At 37.4% G+C, this 17,077-nt stretch overlaps 1 protein-coding gene across 3 annotated transcripts in view; it reads left to right on the forward strand.

Moving 5' to 3' along the window:
* DMXL2 (Dmx like 2) overlaps window positions 1-17,077 on the forward strand; it is a gene marked incomplete at its 3' end in the record, with an annotated part of 168,899 nt that overhangs the window by 38,934 nt on the left and 112,888 nt on the right. For all 3 annotated transcript variants that reach the window (XM_080654713.1, XM_080654714.1, XM_080654715.1), the window contains exons 2-6: window positions 409-534; window positions 3,407-3,478; window positions 7,646-7,724; window positions 8,533-8,668; window positions 9,934-10,000. In XM_080654713.1, coding sequence (XP_080510839.1) covers window positions 409-534; window positions 3,407-3,478; window positions 7,646-7,724; window positions 8,533-8,668; window positions 9,934-10,000 — 480 coding nt within the window. The remainder of the gene's footprint in view (window positions 1-408; window positions 535-3,406; window positions 3,479-7,645; window positions 7,725-8,532; window positions 8,669-9,933; window positions 10,001-17,077) is intronic.

Genomic DNA, 17,077 nt, shown 5'->3' on the forward strand with positions numbered 1-17,077 from the left:
CTTTCTCAAGCCTGGTTTGAACCCTGGGAACACAACTGCAGCCTTCAATGCCTTATTACTTTCAGATGGAGATCTTATTCTTCAGGGTTTACTGAGATAACTTTTGGAGAGAAGCTCTGAACAGAATGACTTATGACCTGCAAGACAGTGTTTAAGAACTTAAAGAACACTTTTTTTTTTGTTGTTGTTAGTAGCAGTTGTTGAATGATAATGTGTGGGGTGCCATTCCCCTATTTGTTTTATGTGAATTTTAATGTTATTTGGAAATTGATATTCTTAATATTCTTACATTAACTATTTTTAAAAAATGTGTCAAAGTATACATTTCCATAGCAACAAAATCTAAGCTATTATATTATAATAATTCAAAAGTTACATATCTTACATATTGTAAAACTTTTTTTTTAGGCGTATGGATCAGGCTGTGACATTGTTATTTTGGCAAGTGACTTTGAATGTGTGCAGATCATTCCTGGTGCTAAGCATGGAAACATCCAAGTCAGCTGTGTGGAGTGTTCTAACCAACATGGAAGAGTAAGGGATTTAATTACTTTATTAAATGTCTCAATATATTTAACAATCTCAGAAATATTCTTATCCTTTTGTACAAGGCTTACCTACAATTTCCTATTAATATACCTTGCTTAGGTGGCTATTGATAGGAGTGGGTGAAGTGATTGGTTGTATACAATTGTAAAGAGCCATTAAGTTGATGATGTGATAATTAATTGTTCTGCAGTGCAGGTGTATTATATCTTGAAAGATCTGTGGCTTCACAATCCTGTAGGTACTGATATTCTGTCAGTTAATAATTCTAGCAGCCAGTAAGCCAATAGAAGGGAAGTAACTTTTCTCTACCTGGCACCCCTTATCTCTCCCAAATTATAACAACATTAAATTTTTATCAAGAAATTCAGCAAATTGTTAGTGTCTAATATAATATTTTTCATTTAAAGGTACTTTATAAAGTTTCTATTACCTTTTTTTTTTTAACTTAAAATGAAATACCTTTTTTATTGGGGGAAATTACCCAACAACTCAAGTTTCAGTTACTTTAATGAAAGTTTATTTGGTGAATGAAGAATCTTAAAGTTCATTCCTTTACACTTTAAAACAGAGGGCTTAAATTTCATCATGTGTATCCCTCCTCCAAAATTTCAAGCATAATGTACATCAAATTTTGGTTATATGTAAAGTAAATATAGCATATTGTATATTCTAGCAATTCAGTAAGGCCAATATTGTGTAGCAGAATTGAAATACTCTACAAAAATATGAAAATGAGATTTTTCTTGTAATAATGATAATAATTTAAACCATCTTAGTGTTCTAGAAATTGTTCTTTACTGACTAACAATAAATTTTATCAAAGATATATTAAATATAGTATTCATGGTGATGGTGATAAATAGTAATCATGTCAGTTTATGCCAAATAATAAGTTATTCTACAACTTCTACTGTTCTTCTCTGCTGCTTGTATCAAGCTTTAAATTTATGTTAATGTACCATAATATGGCAATCCAGTGACATAATTGACCTAGAATTGAAACACTGAATTTCCTGGTGTGTTCTGATACTTGTTTGTTGTTTTTCTGATTCTTTTCTCATGGTTTTCCTTAAGCAACCATTGTTTACTTTTTAGGGAACACTGAGAGTGGCAGATTCTTTCATTAATTTTTTATTGCTCATCTCCCTAGGCCAGTGGTCGGCAAACTCATTAGTCAGCAGAGCCAAATATCAACAGTACAACGATTGAAATTTCTTTAGAGAGCCAAATTTTTTAAACTTAAACTTCTAACGCCACTTCTTCAAAATAGACTCGCCCAGGCCGTGGTATTTTGTGGAAGAGCCACACTCAAGGGGCCAAAGAGCCGCATGTGGCTCGCGAGCCACAGTTTGCTGACCACGGCCTTAGGCCAAGCAAGGTAGCTTTAAACCTACCTAGAGATGTATGATAATTGTCAGAGATAAATTTTAGTAAATTATGTATGTGCTGGTGGATAATCACAATGAACATGTTCTCTGGGAGCAAAGTTTTTAAAAAATTTGGTGTCCATAACTATGTTTCCACTTTTCCTTACCTGGTTGATAGCCTTTTTAAAAAATCCTCACCTGAGGGTATGTTCATTGATTTGAGAGAGAGAGAGAGATCGATCAATCGGTTGCTTCCCATATGTGCCCCAACTGGGGATTGAATGGCAACCTAGGTATGTGTCCTGACCAAGAATTGAACCTGCATCCTTTCAGTGTGCAGGATGATGCTCTAAGCCACACTGGCCAGGGCCTTACTGGTTGAAAGTAAAGAAAGCAAAATTGTGACATCTTTGATGTATTGTCCTTTATTTCCCTCCTCTTTTATTTCCTTTATTCCCAGTCCTTGTGACAACTTTCACATTTATTACCTTGTGTTAGCCAGCTGTAACCATTCATTGACAAGTTGAATGTGATGATTCATAACACTTTTTGCCAAAGTATTACGTCAGCCAGGCATTTTAAGTAGCTTCCCCCCACCGTTTTGGATGAAAAGCTTTTTCTTGGAAAGAATGTTAGATATTAATAACAATTAAAATTACTTTTTGGCATGAGAGTTCCTTGAAATTACAGTGCACCTTTTTTTAGCTGACCTTATAAGAATATTTACCTAATTTAGTTTTATAGGTTAGGTCCAGAGGTGTCAAAAGGGATGGTTTTTTGGTCTGTTCCCTATAGTTGATTCCCTCTTGCCAAGAGCAGGATGAACTGGGAAATGTCTTTCAAGGAATTATTGGAAAGCAGGCTCTGGTAGTTCCTAGGAACAGAGGTATTTATGTCCCCTCTTATCAGGTATGTGACCTAGAGCAAAGTCCCCTTGGTTCCCAAACCCCTAGCTAAGTCAGCTCTTTCTCCTCCAGTTGCAGCAGATGTCTCTCTTTCTCTTTAGTCCATTTTTCTATTCTTTCTTTTAAAATCTAGATGGTTTTCCCAATTGACATTTTTGTTTGATGGTATCATTACTATAATTTTATTTGACATATTTTAATGCTTGTTATTCTTTGATTTTTTTTCTACTTGTCATAGTTTTTATATTTACTGGACTATGCAATTTCTGATAGATGTACCACTGAAATGTGTTTTTGTTAATAAAGTTATTTCAGTATTAAAAAATACAAATTCTTAGAGAAAACGATGATTTCTTTGAACGGATCAACCTCGTATTTGATATGTGAAATAAAGCCTGCTGAATTTTTGATAAAAGAAGAGATTCTTAAGTTCAGTAATTTTCCAGTTATATTTATGAAAGGGAATAAATTGTGAATATTGTATTGGGATTGTATTGTATATAATTAGTTTATACATTTGTAACAAGGAGGTTATATTTAATTTTCCTTCTCCTAAATATTAATGCTTTGTTCATTCTTTTTTAGATTGCAGCTTCATATGGTAATGCTGTTTGTATTTTTGAACCTTTGGGCATAAATTCTCATAAGAGAAATTGTGTAAGTATTAAATGATAGTAGAAAACGTTTAGAATTCAATTTAGAACCAAATCTATAGCAATAAAGAGCTTCTTAGGAGCTGGTGCTGACGGTGATCTGGAATATCAATGTGAAGTTGGTCTGATGCTTTGGGGTGAGACCTTTTACATTCACTGGGAATATATCCCTTTGCCTTTTAGGAACTCAGTTTTCTGGAAGGTTGCTAATTGAGATTTACCTTGTTAGTTGGGATATTTCCTAGTTGAACTATTATTTCTTCTCTAGATTACTAGACTAGTCTCTGTTTTCTATCCTTTTCTGCCCTTTTCTATTCTCACTGAAGCAGATTATGACACATCTCTGCTTAAAACTCTGTAATGGCTCCATATTTCCCTCAGATTCAAAGGCAAAAAGCCTTAGAATAGACTACTGCTTTTCTCCCAGCATCCACTTATTACTTCTTACAGTTCATCTTGTACTATTCTTGCCCTCTCTGATATCACTCAGGCCACACTAGCATTCTTACTGTTTTTCAAACAGTTATTTTCCTATCTTAGGGCTTTGCATTGGTTGTTCATTTGTCTGAAATGTTCTTTCTCTAGATAGCTCCTGGGCCAGCTTCTGCAGATACTTGAAATTTTTGCTCAATAATACCTTCTCAGTGGGTTCTACCTTGATCACCCTTTAAAAAATTGCACTTGCATCTACACCTTTAACTCCCATTCTTTTTTTTTAAATATATTTTATTGATTTTTTACATAGAGGAAGGAAGAGGGATAGAGAGTCAGAAACATTGATGAGAGAGAAACATCGATCAGCTGCCCCCTGCACACTCCCCACTGGGCACGTGCTTGCAACCAAGGCACATGCCCTTGACTGAAATTGAACCTGGGACCCTTAAGTCCCCAGGCCGACGCTCTATCCACTGAGCCAAACCGGCTAGGGCTCATTCTTGTATTTTTAACTTTTTTTCCATAGCACTTCCCTTGTTTATTTACTAATTGTTTACTGTTTAGAATGTAAACTCCATGAAAATAGGTAGCTTTGTTTTTTGTGCGTTCACTAATGCATCCCAGTACTTAGAATCTATATCTGGAACATAACAGTCTCCTAAATATTTGTTGAATGAAGGAGTTAAGACCTTAGCTAAATTCACTTACCAGCTAAATGATCTGGCATACCACATTGAGAACCATTGAGAGTCATTCTGAGTTCTGTGTTTTATTTTATCTTAATATTCAGAAAATCCCATATGATTAGAATTATTAACCCCTTTAAAAAACACTGCATGAATTGGAACTCCACCATCACTCACAAATAGTCAAAACTGCCAATGTGAAATTTGAATTTGCCAGTAATTTTTAAAAAATATATATTTTTATTGATTTCAGAGAGGAAGAGAGAGGGAGAGAGAGAGAGAAACATCAATGATGAGAGAGAATCTTTGATTGGCTGCCTCCTGCATGGCCCCCACTGGGGATCGAGTCTGCAACCCGGGCATGTGCCCTTGACCGGAATTGAACCCGGAACCCTTTAATCCGCAGGCCAATGCTCTATCCACTGAGCCAAACTGGCTAGGGCTACCAGTAATTTAAAAAAAAAAGTATATTCTTAAATACATTATAGCATGTGGTTTTAATGTTTCATTAAATGTATATATTTGAGTTTCTTTTTACATTGCCAAGAAATACCAATTAAAATATTAGTCTTTTACCTGTGATAGTTTTATGAAATGGATATCAAATTTTAGAGTCACATCGAGTATTTATTAAAAATTCAGATTCCATGGCTGGGAGTGGGGGGTAAAGGGAGCCTAATATATGGTGACAGAAGATGATTTGACTTTGGGTAGTGGGTACACAGTGCAATATATAGATCTTGTATCATAGAAATATACATTTGAAATCTATATAATACCATTAACTAATATCACCCTAATATATTTTTAAAAATTCAGAATCCAGGCCTCACTTATAAATTTCTGCTATGTATTTGGTTCACAGATTATACTCTAAGAAATACTAAAGGAAAGAATATTAGGGTTGTTTATAGTTTTAGGAATGATTTAATTAGTACTTTGAAATAGATCTGTTGAACAGTATTTAAAATACTGTTGTGCCCTAGCTGGTTTGGCTCAGTGGATAGAGCGTCGGCCTGCAAACCGAAGGGTCCAAGATTTGATTCCCATCAAGGGTATGTACCTTGGTTGCAGACTCCTCTCTGGCTCAGACCCTGGTTGGGGCTTGTTCAGGAGGCAACCAGTCGATGTGTTTCTCACATCAATATTTTTCTCTTTTTCCTTCTCCTACTCTCTTTAAAAATCAATGGAAAAATTTCCTCAGGGGAGGATTAACAAAAATAATAAAATAGTGTTGTGATTGTAGTCTGTTCAGCAGTGGCAGGGAAAATAACATTTCCCTGGTTAAAAAATATAAAATTAGTTTGGGATAATAAAATTCAAGTTTTGTAGTTCTATTTTAAAATTATGGCTGTAGATAAATAAATTATTAAATAAATTAAATAAATCTTAAATAAATTATTTCATTGTTGAATACTGTAAAAATATTATAAAGAGAGAAGGAATTATGATTTATTAATATTACTGTCCAAGCAGTTAATGTATAACTTGCCTAAGGTCACACAGCTTTACATTGCAGAATACTTTCACAAAAGGCTACTTTATATTTATATACTACAAAGAAATATCTAAATTTCTTTTTACTTAGATACTGTATATAATGGAAAAGGCCTTGGACTTGTAACTTTAAATTTTCTTTCTACCTTTTAGAATGAAAATAGTTAAGAAAAAAGGATGGAAATTATTCAGATAAATTTAATATAGGTCAGGTTTGTGGATTTTATACATTATGTAATTTAAATTTGTTGACTTTATGGGAGGTATATTAGTTTTATTTTATTAGCACTAGAGGCCCGGTGCACGAAATCGTGCATGGAAGGGGGCCCCGCAGCCCAGCCTGCACCCTCTCGCAATCCGGGTCCTCTCCGGGGATTTCCGGATCGGGCCTAAATTGGCAGTCAAACATCTCTCTCGCAATCTGGGAGCGCTGGCTCCTAACTGCTCACCTGCCTGCCTGCCTGATTGCCCTAACCATTTGCCTGCCTGCCTGATTGCCCCTAACCACTTGCCTGCCTGCCTCATCGCCCCTAACCCCTCTACCTGCCTGCCTCATCGCCCCTAACCACTCGCTTGCCTGCCTGATCGCCCCTAACCACTTGCCTGCCTTCCTGATCGCCCCTAACCACTCGCCTGCCTGCCTGATCACCCCTAACTGTCTCTGCCTTGGCCCCTGCCACCATGGCTTTGTCCAGAAGGACGTCTGGAAGGTTGTTTGGCTGTCCAGTCTAATTAGCATATTACGCTTTTATTATTATAGATAGCACTTTTTTCTAAGGTGCATTTTATTTTATTTTTTTTAAATGTATTTTTATTGATTTCAGAGAGGAAGGGAGAGGGAGAGAGAGATAGAAACATCAATGATGAGAGAGAATCATTGATTGGCTGCCTCCTGCACTCCCCCTACTGGGGATTTGAGCCCACAACCTGGCATGTGCCCTTGACTGGAATCGAACCTGGGACCCTTCAGTCCACAGGCTGATGCTCTATCCCCTGAGCCAAACCAGCTAGGGCTTATTTTGTTTTTATAAACATTCATTGAACATATGCATTCTAGCCGTAATAGCGCTAAAGACAATTCCTGCTCTAGAAGAGTTTAATTTCATGGGAGAATCAAACATATGAACACATAATAATTCAGTGTGACCAATGTTATAATGATAGAATGTAAAAAGTGTTAGGAGTGCTGGTAGGATGTCAGAAAGGGCTTCACAGCAGAGGTGATGATTTATCCAGATCCTGATGTAAGCATAGGAATTTGCAGGTGGAGAAGAGAAGAAAAGCTGTCTTAAGTATAAGAATGTGTTTATAGACATGGAAAGAAGCCTGAGAGAACATGCTTTGTTTGGGCATGGCAAACAGTTGGATATGGTAGAATAGACAGTAATTGGAACCATTGGAACTTTTCAAAAGAACAATATTTTGAAAGTAATAGTGAAATATTTACATTTTTATTTTAGATCATAAGGTCTTAAGTTGAAGAAAATGATGCAGTGTTTGTGGATATTATTTTCAAAACATACATTTTTCTTTTTTCTCTTTATATGTTTCAGCAACTCAAGTGTCAGTGGCTTAAAACTGGGCAGTTTTTTTTGAGTTCCGTGACATACAATTTGGCATGGGACCCTCAAGGTATTCAGTAGTTCTATTTAGAAATTATGGAAAGTAAATAATTTGTTTAAAATGTATGACTACAATGTGATATAATAAGAAAGTGATCAACTGTAAAATTTATTTTTGCTAGTGAATGAATGTACTTTTTTCCTTCTTGGTGCACATGGCTTTATACAGTGCTGAATTTACTATTAGTTCTGTGCTTTCCCCCTGCCTTTGAATATTGTATTTTAAGAACAGTGATGATTTGTTTCTTTAGTGAACATGTACTGCATTTTATCCTTAACTGTATTTATTAAGAAAGAAAATCAGAAATTAAACAGGACCAAAAAACCTCCTATCTTATTTTGTTATTTGTATTTCAGGAAGTTATTCCCTTCAATTTTGAAAGATTAGAAACTTCTAATGATAATGAATTTTGTCCCATTTAACATTCACAATTAATTAAATTAATTTTTAAATTCCAAGTAGAAAAACAAATTTCACTAATTTTTAGTTATGTCTAACATCTTGACAACATCCTATATGGTATTTTGGGGGCTCTTTTTTTAAAAATTCTACTTTGCTGTTATTTTTTTTTTTTAAGATTTACCTGATATAAGCTCTTTCTCAGTAAAGCTTTTTTTTTTTGTTTTTTGTTTTATTCTCAAGTTTCTGCCAAGAACTACTCTTTTTTGTGTAGTGGATTCTTAGAGCTTTTAAATGAATATGTCCCAAGTGTTTTGCATAGAAATATTGCTTATTTTTCACAATATAGTTTAGAAGCCCACATGTATGTTCTTTCTCTAATTTTTGCTTATACATCAGAACATTCTTTAATTTTCAGATAACAGATTGTTGACAGCAACTGATTCTATTCAGTTGTGGGCTCCTCCAGGAGGTGACATTCTGGAAGAAGAGGAAGAAATTGATAATAAAATTCCCCCTGTTTTAAATGATTGGAATTGCATCTGGCAATGCAAGTTAGTGTCTAACTCTGTTGTTGTGTTTGTTAATTTTTAAAAAATGTTGCCTAAAATATGTTACCTTTCACAATCATCTTTATTTTTTGATGGTACTGTTGCATTTAGAAGCTTAGAAAGTAGTATTTTTCTAACCAAAAGTCATTATAATATATCATTCAATCTGTGCTCTAGTTGGTTGTTTAAGAAAAGGACAAAAATATTTTCATAGTATAACTCAGGACTTGGGTTGACAAGGTTGCACATAGGAATTACTCATTATTAGAAGAGATGTGGATGGTGAAGGGGAGGGGAAAAATGTGATGAAAATTGCCAGCCACTCTTTCAAGTGGAAGGATGGCTGAACTATTAACAATGTGAATTATGTGAAGGGGACCAACTAGCCAGGGAAGATGATGAGCTTAGTTTTTAACATGGTATATTTAGGATGTTGATGGGACTTGTAGGTGGGGATATAATTTATACATTTTTTTAAAAATATATTTTATTGATATTTTACAGAGAGGAAGGGAGAGGGATAGAGAGCTAGAAACATCGATGAGAGAGAAACATCGATCAGCTGCCTCCTGCACACTCCCCACTGGGGATGTGCCCGCAACCACAGTACATGCCCTTGACCGGAATCGAACCCGGGACCCTTGAGTCCGCAGGCCGACGCTCTATCCACTGAGCCAAACCGGTTTCGGCTAATTTATACATTTTAATTACACTCTTTTTTGGATCCCTAAAGTAAACTCTGCATTAGTTTTAATTAATTGTATTTTTAAAGAGGTGATTTATTTTCAGAGTGTTGAAAACACTCTTGTTCTGATTATGTTAAAAATTTTATTTTGACCATCCTATATAATAAAAGGGTAATAGGCAAATTGACCCCAATGGCGGAACGACCAGGAATGACTGGCCGCTACGATGTGCACTGACCACCAGGGGGCAGATGCTCAAAGCAGGAGCTGCCCCCTGGTGGTCAGTGCACTTCCACAGGGAGAGCACCCATGGGGAGCAGGCCTAAGCCGTTAGTTGGACATCCCCTGAAGGCTTCTGGCCTGCCAGAGGGATGTCTGACTGACTGCCAGCTTAGGCCTGATCCCCTGGTGAATGGTCCTAAGCCATCAGTCAGACATCCCCAAGGGGTCCTGGACTGCAAGAGGGCACAGGCCTGGCTGAGGGACCCCTGAATGCACGAATTTTTATGCACCGGGCCTCTAGTTTATATATACAGTGTTCCAGATTTTTAAAATGTTAACTCTTTAACCTTTTTTTTTTAGAACTGCAGTATCTGTACATTTGATGGAATGGTCCCCTGATGGTGAATATTTTGCTACTGCTGGAAAGGTAAAGGACCAAACAAAACAGAAACAATAGAAACAAAACAAAGATGTTTCTATTCATTCTCATTTTCAGTTTTCTCATCTGTAAAATTGGGATAATCTTACTCTTCAAAGCTGGCCTGAGGCATAGAGATAGATTTGTAAAAGATTAGGTATGTTTCCTGTAGGTAATAGGCGCTGGGAAATAATGGCTATTATTCTTATTTCACCTTTTAAAAAGTCTATATTTTAAAAAATTAATTTTTATCTTTCCAAAATAGCATGCGTGCATAATTTTATTTATTTATTTATTTATTTATTTATTTATTTATTTATTTATTTTTTAAAATATATTTTATTGTTTTTTTTACAGAGAGGAAGGAAGTGGGACAGAGAGTTAGAAACACCGATGAGAGAGAAATATCGATCAGCTGCCCCCTGCACATTCCCCACTGAGGATGTGCCCGCAACCAAGGCACATGCCCCCGACCAGAATCGAACCTGGGACCCTTCAGTCCGCAGGCTGACGCTCTATCCACCGAGCCAAACTGGTTAGGGCATGTGTGCATAATTTTAGAAGTAAACTAGTACCACTAGAATCACAAAGAAAAGAAGCTTTTCTTCCTTGAGGCAATTATTTGTCAAATTGCACATTTTGGCACTTCCTCCCATGTTCCTAAATAACTTGCTTTTGCTCCCATTTCTTGATTCTTTTCCCTTTATTTTTATGTATAACCTCTTGGAAGCTGAGACTTTAGTTCTCTAGCTGATGATTCTAACCTTCTCTCTACTTTTAGCACATACACACATTCACTTCCCTTCCTCCTGTCTTCCTGAGGTATCTCATAATTTTGCATAAATCAGTATTTATTGTTTAATTATTGATTGTGAAAAATATTCTTCACAGAATAATTACTTTGGTGTTAATAATTACTGTGTTTTACTATTTGCTTAGTTTTCTGTTTTCCTAATTTATCTCCTAAACCTCTGATAGTTTTTGAATCTTCTCTCATTATAATCCCACATAGGAGGTAGATTTTGTTCTCTTTTCTCCAATCTGGGTTATGTTCTCCAAGTCTAAAGTAGCAGACCTATAATTTTGGGGTTTTCTTTTAGCGATCTCAGGAGATTTTCTTTGCCTATCTCCTTTGTTATATTCCCTGTTTCTTAACATCATTTTTCTTCCTCTCTCATTGATGAAGATATCCTTTAGTAGGTTCCTTAGAAAAGTTGGAGGGGAAAAACATTTTGAAGCCTTGCAAATCTGAATAAATATTTCTTTGGCTTTTATGTTGATTTGGCTGGGCAGAGAATTGGGTTGAAAATATTTTTCCCTGAGAATTTTTTGTCATGGTTCTATTGCCTCTTGGCTTCCACTATTGCCATTTGAGAAGTTCAGTGCCATTATGACCATACTGACCTATCTTCAGCTTACAGAGGTTTTGAGAATCTCTTTTTTTAATTTTTTAAAAAATATATGTTATTGATTTTTTTATAGAGCGGAAAGGAGAGGGATAGAGAGTTAGAAACATCGATGAGAGAGAAACATCGATCAGCTGCCTCCTGCACACCCACTACTGGGGATGTGCCCACAACCAAGGTACATGCCCTTGACCAGAGACGAACCTGGGACCCTTCAGTCCGCAGGCCGACACTCCCACTGAGCCAAACTGGTTAGGGCGAGAATTTTTTTTTTTTTTTATAGTGTCACATGTTTGAATTCTCAAATAATATAATGTTTAGTTCTGCATAGTTTTGGATTTATAAAAATGATACCATATAATTATTGAAATACAACTTAAAGATATTAAAACATAAATTTATTATAGTAGCCATAATGTACTTTTAAATTAATGCATTCAGTAAAAAATTACATTTAAAAATCATAAGTTAAAATTAAATTGTATTTTTGTTATGGAATTAAAATTTCCATATTACACGTTATAAGGCAAGGATAGGTTTTCTAAGAACACCAGAATTTCCTCAAGGCTTTTGGGTTAATCTCTAGTTGTGGAACACTCAACTGTTTTGTGGCTGAAAAATTACTTGGCACAGAGGTAGTTGCTCAACACTTGATGACAACACAAACAGGAAGAATGTGCAACATTGTAGACAGAGAGACTGCAACCATGTGTAGTAGTTTAGCAGTAAGCTAAGTAATAACTCACAATTTCAAAGTCTGAGGAGTATACAAACTTTTGAGATATCTGCAGAACTATAATGTAATTTTAAGACATCTGTGATTTTTATTAGAGACAAAGTCGTACGTACTGCACATATTACTTTGGTTTGCTTATATCATAACTGAAGTTTAACATTAGTGATTTTATAATTAACAGTTATAAAAGTAGAAACATAATTAAAATAATTTTTTTAACCAAGGAGTGAGGAAGTTTTTGCAATTGATTTTTAAGAAAGAGTGGAAGGGAGCAGGGAGGAGGAGAGTGAGAGGGAGAGAAACATCATGTGAGAGAGACATTTTGATTGGGTGCCTCCTGCACATGCCCTGGCTGGGGAGGGCGGAGAGGAAATGTACGTTCCCGTGACCAGAATCCAACTTTTGACCCTCCCTTGGTTCACAGGCTGACACTCTTAACTACTGTATCACACAAGCCAGCGTGAAACATAATTGCTTTTCCCCCACTCAAATTCATGGTAATTTTGGGTCTTAGTTTTCTTGATTTCTGAAAAGTAGACCCCAAAGCAAGGACTTGAGTATAAGTAATTAATATGGGGAATGATCACAAAGAAATATACTGGATTTGAGGCTAGGAAGTGAAGGTGCTGAGTAAAAGGTAGGTTGTCATGCAGGTGATTAATAAGGTTAAATCTCTGGGTAACTCTGGGAGCCAGTGTTCCTCACACATCGTTTCTCACACATGTTCTTTACACACATTAGTCATTGGTTGAGGGCTGGTGAGGGCAGGGTGTTAATTCTCAGCTTTCACACAACTCCTGAAAAACCTCAGGCAAAGAGATGTAGATGCTGGAACTAAAATGCTAAGGCATGTGGAGGATCCAGTTGATATATTTTTATTAATTTAAATGAAAAAGTATATGTTTTTTATTCTTTCTCTGACAGGTTGCTTGCCTCCATTTCGTTTATTTCCTTTTCTGGTGATGCCTGCTTTTCTTTCATATGTGGGCTGTTTCTTTATCTCCCCATGATCTCACTTCTCCGGGTGTCTGGTTATGTAGTTCTCTCTCTCCTGCGTTGATTTAAAGGCACAAAATACAACACAATAAGGCACAACGCACAAGGCACTGAACACAAATGTATTCACGATATTAATAACCCCAAATAAAGGTGACCACCAGAGAAAGGCGAATTAGAGGATAAGAAAGAAAAAAAAAAAAAAGGAGTGCAAAAATGAAATTGGGAAAAGGAAAAAAAAAAAGTAAGAAAGAAAGGGATAAGAAAGGAGAGGGGGGAAAAAACTATTTATATGGGGAGAAAACTCCAATAAAACAGCCACTAATCCCAACAAATGCCAGCGACAAATACCTAGAGATGAATGCAAACTACAAACAACAACTAATATCAAGTGAGGCAAGGGAAAACAGAAGCAAAAAGCAAACAAAAACAAAACAAACAAAAAGAAAAAGCGAAACAATCTCACAAACAAGCATAAAAAACCAATATAATCAACAATCAAGCAAACAACAACAAAAGGACAGAGAGAAAAAAATTTTTGGATAGTGAAGAAAGAGAAGAGAGAGGTGTGTATGGACTTGGAGCAGGGGATTGGAAATTAGATATATAAGTAGGGTGAAATTTTAATGGGGTAAAAAGAAGGAATAGGGAAAATCTAAAGCAGGAATAGGGTAAGAGAAACAGGACAACAAAAGGGGGAAAGTAAGAGTGTTGGCCTAAAGGTAAAGTTGAGATAGAGTAAAATGATGCTAAAGAAAAGATAAAAATAGAATGTAGAACACTAATCCCAAAGTAAAATAAAGAGAAAATAAAATGACACTTTTTTTAAAAAAGGTAAAATAGTAGTAGTAATAATACTGATTAAAAATAAAAATGTAATAATTGAAAAGGTAAAATCAAGTGAGGAAAAAAGAAAAAAATCTAGTTTCTTAAGTAAAAGATGAAAAAAAAAAGTGCAGTAGTGAAGGTCATTCACTTCCTCTACTGTTCTGTTTGGCACGCCTGTTTCCTAGTCAGGACAGTATTGCAGTTCCCTGCGTTCCACTGCTCCTCAGTGTTGTAGGCCATAGTCCTGATTTTCAAGCAGGAGGTACATCTTTATTTCTTATACTCCTTTATTTGTGTTTACACAAGAGTCAATTTGTGATTGAACCCCTGGGTGGCAGTGTTTCTGGATTGACCTCTGGATCTATAGCTAGTGTTTAGATTTTGTTTTCCCTGTGGCACTTAATACCGGTTTGGGTGTCAGGGTTGACCCAGAGCTGGTTCTCTGATTGTTATTCCCCTCTCTGATCCCCAGGTTCCACAAAAACAACTTTCCCCTGCAGTCTCTTAGAGTGTACCCAATTGGGTGATCCTATGTATTGGGCTTAGTAATCAAAAGCAAGGATTTAAACAGAAAAACAGAGAGAGAGAGAAAAGAGCCAGAGTAAGTGTGCGAACTCTGGCGCTGCGCGCAAGTCTGTGAAGTCTTTTTTCCCCTTGGTTCTAAGCAGCCGGCCCACTTTTAAAATTTTTAGGCTGTCCTGTTGCGCCCAGTTCAGCTATGGGTTGCTTTTTAGAGTTCCCTTCTGTTAGCAGCTCTGCAGACCCCCTTCCACATTCGGGGATCACGCCAGCCCCCACGGCCGTGGATTTTTCTGGTCGCAGACTTCCCCAGGTCCTCCAGCTCCCACAGTGCATGTTTCTCTCTCCTGCCCGGACCACAGACCTCACTTTATCCCAGGCGAAATCTGACCTTTCCATGAGTGGGTGCAGAGCTCCTCTGAATCCGCGTGCTTGTGCCACTTGGGAACTGGTGTTCTCGGGTTCGCAGCTGTTCCCTGGGTGCCGTAGTTGTAGATTTTCAGGTTTCCGATAACATCCACTTCCCCCTTCAAGATGGCGTGGTCTCCGTGTCAGAGCTGGTCGCTCCAGGAGGGAACCCAGCAGCAGTGAGGGCTGCCCAGTCAGGGGAACCCCGTCTGGCCGTCCCCCACAGTCTCCTGGAGTCTAGCTGTCCCTCAACTCACCAACAACACTCCCCGTGCGACCACACACTCTCCTTTTGTTCTCTCACACACTATCTTGCAGTCTGCCTTCTTGTTGGCAGCCATTTTCCCTTCTCCCCTGTTTTTTATTGATATAAGGGAGAGGGAGAGAGAGAGAGAAAAACATCAATGATGAGAGAATCATTGAGAGGCTGCCTCCTGCACGCCCCTTACTGGGGATTGAGCCCAAAACCCAGGCATATGCCCTGACCGGGAATCGAACTGTGACTTTCTGGTTCATAGGTCAATGCTTAACCACTGAGCCACTGGCCAGGCGAAATATTTTATATCTTGAATTCTACCCAGTGGCCCCTTGGATCAGAGGACCTCAGGCAAATAACCTCTCATCTAAAATTTGGATATTTTATCTTTTATCTTCCACAGTTAGGTCTAAAATCCAGAGCTAATCAAAAGGCAGAGCAGGGATCTTACTCCATGTGTGTTGGATATCAAAGCACCTTATAAGCTAGGTTTGTATTTCAGTGAGAAAGTACCTAGTACATTTGTGGGGATTCTTGAGGCATGTGTTGAGTGTGCATTCTTCCAGAAAAGGTATACGTAGCTTCTACCAGGCACCTGGGGCACACCCAACTCAAACTAAATTCCCAGCTTGGAACTTGTACCACACAGTGTGTGTTTGGGTCTCATGAGGCCTGTTTTTCGGTTATAGTTGCCCAGTGGAGATGGATCCTTCCTTACCACCATATCCCTTTTCTGAGAGGGGTTTTTCTTGATTTCATCTTTCATATCGGGATAGTCCTTAGGAATTTGTTTTTGTTTTTGTTGTGGCATTATGCAGGTGCCTCTGATGTGACTTCTCCCATTGCATGGACTCTGTGTGTTGTCTCTGTAGCTATTTAAAACCAAAGCTCTATGCCACTGGGTATTGGTAGATTCCCTTATGACAGTCCACTCACCCACTTCAGTTATTTGTTTACTATAGATTCTTGCCTGAAAAGTAGATACAATCAGAAGAGAACTTTGATACGTTCCCACCACCTACTTATATTTGTTCGTCTCCCTACATTTGTGCCTATTTGTTCTGCCTTCCTTTGTGTTGTTGCTATGGGTAGATGGTCTCTTCTTTTGTACAAGGCCAAATTTCTTCTCCTGTGTACTAGATGCCATTTGTTCTGCTTACTCAGAGAGATCACTTGTAGCAGTCTCCTCTCTTCTCATTTAGTTTTTTCTTCTCCTCTGGGTCATCATATTAGCATATGTTGAAGCCCTAGCCCCCAGTGGGATGATAATTGGAGATGGGGCCTTTGTGAGGTAATCAAGGTTGGAGGAGGTCATGAGGGTGGCCCTCATGATAGGAAGAGTACCCTTAATAAGAAGAGGCATCAGAGAACTTGTTCTGTCTCTACCACATGAGGACACGGCAAGAAGGTGGCTTTCTGCAAGCCAGGAAGAGAGTTCTCACTGTAACATGACCATGTTGGCACCATGATCTCAGACATTCAGCCTCTGAGAAAATACATTTGCTTGTTTAAGTCACCCAGTCTGTGGTATTTTGTTATGACAGCCTGAACTGACTAACACAATGTAGCATACCAAATGTGCTATAATCTTGCCCATTTTAAAGCAAACTAACAATAACAAAAATTCCTGACCTTCTCTCTCAGCTTCTGCCACATTTTCCCCACCCTCCTTATAGCACCTTGAAAAGGTTGCTTATAGTTGCTGTCTCCAAGATTTTTTTCTCATCTTCTGTGGTGCCTACTTACCACCACTCCTGTGAAACTGTCATTGGTGAGTTCCTGTTACTGAATCCTGTGGTTAGTTCTTACTTAACCTGTTAGCATGATTTAACTGATTACTTCCTCCACCTTGAACACTTTCTTCAGTTTACTTCCAGGACACAACACACTCTTGATTTTCCTTTTTTTTAAAAAAAAAATTTATTTTATAGTGGAAA

This window comes from Plecotus auritus (genome assembly GCF_963455305.1).
Source record: "Plecotus auritus genome assembly, chromosome: 1".
Classification (NCBI taxonomy): domain Eukaryota; kingdom Metazoa; phylum Chordata; class Mammalia; order Chiroptera; family Vespertilionidae; genus Plecotus; species Plecotus auritus.